A 3,238-nucleotide genomic window follows, 5' to 3' on the forward strand; every position below is an offset into this window, starting at 1 on the left:
TTTGAGTTAAAGTAAAAATATTCAGAATTTTGATCACAGAAAAAAAAAAAAAACCTTCTCTATAGAGAAGCTGGCTTATGCTGTAGTAAAATAAGAGTGATTATTCAGTTCGGCACACGACAGATATATACAGCACATTTTGAAAAAAAATCCTAACCAGAGAAGGAGCTTCAAATATTGTGTCAGTGTTAGATGCTATCACAGAAATTGTAAAAAAAAAAAAAAAAATTAATCGAAAGAGAATAGTGTATGTTACCAAGGTTTTGAGCCTCCAACAAAAATAACTGTACTGAGAGCCATGCACCTTTGTCCAGCAGCACCAAAACCAGCAGCAACTAAAGCATTTAAAGTAGCATCAACATTTGCATCTGGCAAGACAATGGCATGATTCTTGGCCCCCATATTAGACTGAAGATAAAAGTTTGTTAGGTGTCCAACTTCCTATCATTGCATGGGGGGCATAAACCAATAATTTTACAAAGGGGAGTAAAAGTGAAATGCACCTACTTGAACACGTTTCCCTTTAGCTGCTGCTCTTGAATATATGTGCATTCCAGCCTTCCACACAAAATAATATCATCAAACAAGCACAAATAATATAAAGGAGCTGTCATTTGCAAAATTTCAGTGTCTAAATCAATTGACCTCTTCTATCACTCTTTCTATCTAAGAACAGTCAAACCATCAAAATGGTTCAATTTTATCAAACATGCAACATAGTTGACTTTGGCTCAATATTTTCTTTAGGGTCCAAAAAAGTAGGTAGACAAAAAGTATGAGCTGGAAAAATATACATTACTAGATGACTTACAACATTTGAACCAACAAAGGATATGGCTTTGATGTCATCATCATCACAAATAGCATTCACAATATCCTGCAGCAAATGCATGATTAAGAACATCAATCAGTAAGAAAGATAAAAAAATAACAGGTGGTTTGCACTTGAATATATCATAATAGCATAAACATTCATGATTCTGCACAGTTTCATATCGGATTTGTTGAATATATGGTAAGATTGTCAAATACCGAAATGAGACCCTAAGTAACTTTACCAGGTAAATATCACAAGACAGAGATAAAGTAAGATCGTTTAGTAATAATAAAAAAAAAAAAAACTGATGCATACATGCGTTCCATGGACTATATTTAGGACACCTTCCGGCAAACCAGCCTCCAATGCCAATTCAGCTAGCATTATAGAAGCACCTGGAAAAACAAAATTTCAAATAACAACCAATACTAATCTCACTATATTCCACAGCATGGTAGCATCCAACTACAATGAAATTTAATCATCACCACCTTATAACCAAAGGTGATGAATTATGAAAGCAGACAGATGAATGTGCACTTCTATATTGTACCAAAAACTGTCTCCAATGGGAGTAGAAAGAAGTAGCAAGAATCACCTGGATCTTTCTCTGATGGCTTTAGAACATAGGTATTACCACATGTAACAGCAATTGGGAACATCTGCAGATAGATCGTAGAGATTTGGAATCTGTTATCATGCACAATATAGTACTACATAATACATATGCTATGTTTCTATACAATAATATGGATATACAAATACAAGATTGTCACGGCTAAAAGTTTCTAGATATTCCTATAGATTAAACATTTTTATGAATTCGACCGTCAACCAAATAAACTATAAAGGAGTACTGAATAACTACAAGGTCAAAGATGAAATGATGAATTAAGACAAAAGCACAATCAACATCAAAAGTAGAAGACACTTACCCACAAGGGAATCATTGCAGGGAAGTTGAAAGGACAAATACCAGCACAGACACCAAGTGGTTCTCTAATGCTGTAAGTATCAATTCCATGTGCGACATTTGAAACATATTCCCCCATTTGTAGAGTTGCCATCCCACAAGCATGTTCCACAACCTCTAGAAAACATAAATTAAAATATTCAGAGAACTCCATCACCAAAACTATCACTCAGATCAACCATTATCTCACTATAAAATATAGAAAAACCAACCTAAACCACGAAATACATCTCCTTGTGCATCCTTTAATGTCTTTCCTTGTTCAGTGGTCACACTCAGTGCAAGTTTATCCTAAAGCAGTTAAAAAGTAAGCATTTATACTTAATAAATCGTTCATGGTAGCTGTTGTGCTGCCATTGGTGTCTATATGTTTGAAAACAAATGTGAGAACCCAATCACACTCTAAAATGCCTACCATATCTCTACGAATAAGCTCCTGAAGTTTCAGCATCACACGCTGGCGTGTTGTAATAGGAGTGTTACGCCATGATGGAAATGCTTTCTTTGCTGCAGATACAGCAGCTTTAAACTCTTCATTTGTAGTCAAAGGAAGTTTTGAAACAACTTCTTGGGTTGCCTGTGATCAGATTATAGAAACATTATAAGTCTGCATTGCTCAAAACCATAAACAAATATTCAACTGTAAATTTATCTTCGAAACCACACTTACTGGGTTTATGACATCAATGAAAGATGATGATTTGGAGTCAACAAAACTGCCTCCAATAAGATTTGGAACCCTCTGATAAAACGCAATTAATAGAGGAAAGGGGAATGAGATGTAAAACAAAATATACCGACAGTACAGGAGCTTAATGTTTATTATGTGAAATCCACTTCTAACAAACTGTTAAATTTCACTCAGAAATTCCTTATGCCATAATACAACATGAACTTAACATGGGACCTAAATCAAATAATACAGTAGGGTAATATTAAATATTATAGGTCACTAATTATATGTGATTGAAAATGAACAAAAGCATACAACTTTATTGATGGGGAATGGAAAGTTGAGGTTACCTGGGGATTGCGCTTACTGGCAGATGGCTGAGCAACCGTTGACATATATGAACTTCCCAAAGCAAAGATCTGAGGCCTCAAAATGTTCAACTTCTTCACTGCACAAATATGAAAAATCAAACATTTTCCTGATCAGAATCCAGAGTTTAATGATTGATCAACAATTTATATCGGGCAACCAGACAAAAGAGCAGGAAATGGTTTCACTTACCTCGTTGAATAGAAAGCCGCAACATCGGGATTTTCTTGCTGTGAATCGTGCTTTGGTGTTTGAAGAAGAAATCAAGGATATGAGAATTTGAGAGTTGGGAGTGAGAAGCGATAAACGAAGCTAAAACTGGTCACACTCGACCCTCTCGAGTCCCAAGTGATGCTAATCGCGAAGCTGTTTCAACTTATAGAAACCAGAAACGACAAAATAAACT

The 3,238-nt window shown here is 35.3% G+C and overlaps 1 protein-coding gene across 1 annotated transcript in view; it reads right to left on the reverse strand.

Annotated features, from left to right (window-relative positions):
- Window positions 1-3,238, reverse strand: part of LOC107631055 (methylmalonate-semialdehyde dehydrogenase [acylating], mitochondrial) — a 5,737-nt gene extending 2,499 nt beyond the window's left edge. Inside the window, exons 1-11 of the mRNA XM_016334373.1 lie at window positions 3,025-3,238; window positions 2,814-2,911; window positions 2,461-2,532; window positions 2,206-2,367; window positions 2,003-2,081; window positions 1,753-1,907; window positions 1,416-1,479; window positions 1,133-1,212; window positions 812-877; window positions 508-558; window positions 257-408 (exon numbers count right to left, since the gene is read on the reverse strand). Coding sequence (XP_016189859.1) covers window positions 257-408; window positions 508-558; window positions 812-877; window positions 1,133-1,212; window positions 1,416-1,479; window positions 1,753-1,907; window positions 2,003-2,081; window positions 2,206-2,367; window positions 2,461-2,532; window positions 2,814-2,911; window positions 3,025-3,049 — 1,004 coding nt within the window. The 5' untranslated portion in view covers window positions 3,050-3,238. The remainder of the gene's footprint in view (window positions 1-256; window positions 409-507; window positions 559-811; window positions 878-1,132; window positions 1,213-1,415; window positions 1,480-1,752; window positions 1,908-2,002; window positions 2,082-2,205; window positions 2,368-2,460; window positions 2,533-2,813; window positions 2,912-3,024) is intronic.

The sequence above is a fragment of the Arachis ipaensis genome, chromosome B03 (assembly GCF_000816755.2).
Source record: "Arachis ipaensis cultivar K30076 chromosome B03, Araip1.1, whole genome shotgun sequence".
Lineage (NCBI taxonomy): Eukaryota > Viridiplantae > Streptophyta > Magnoliopsida > Fabales > Fabaceae > Arachis > Arachis ipaensis.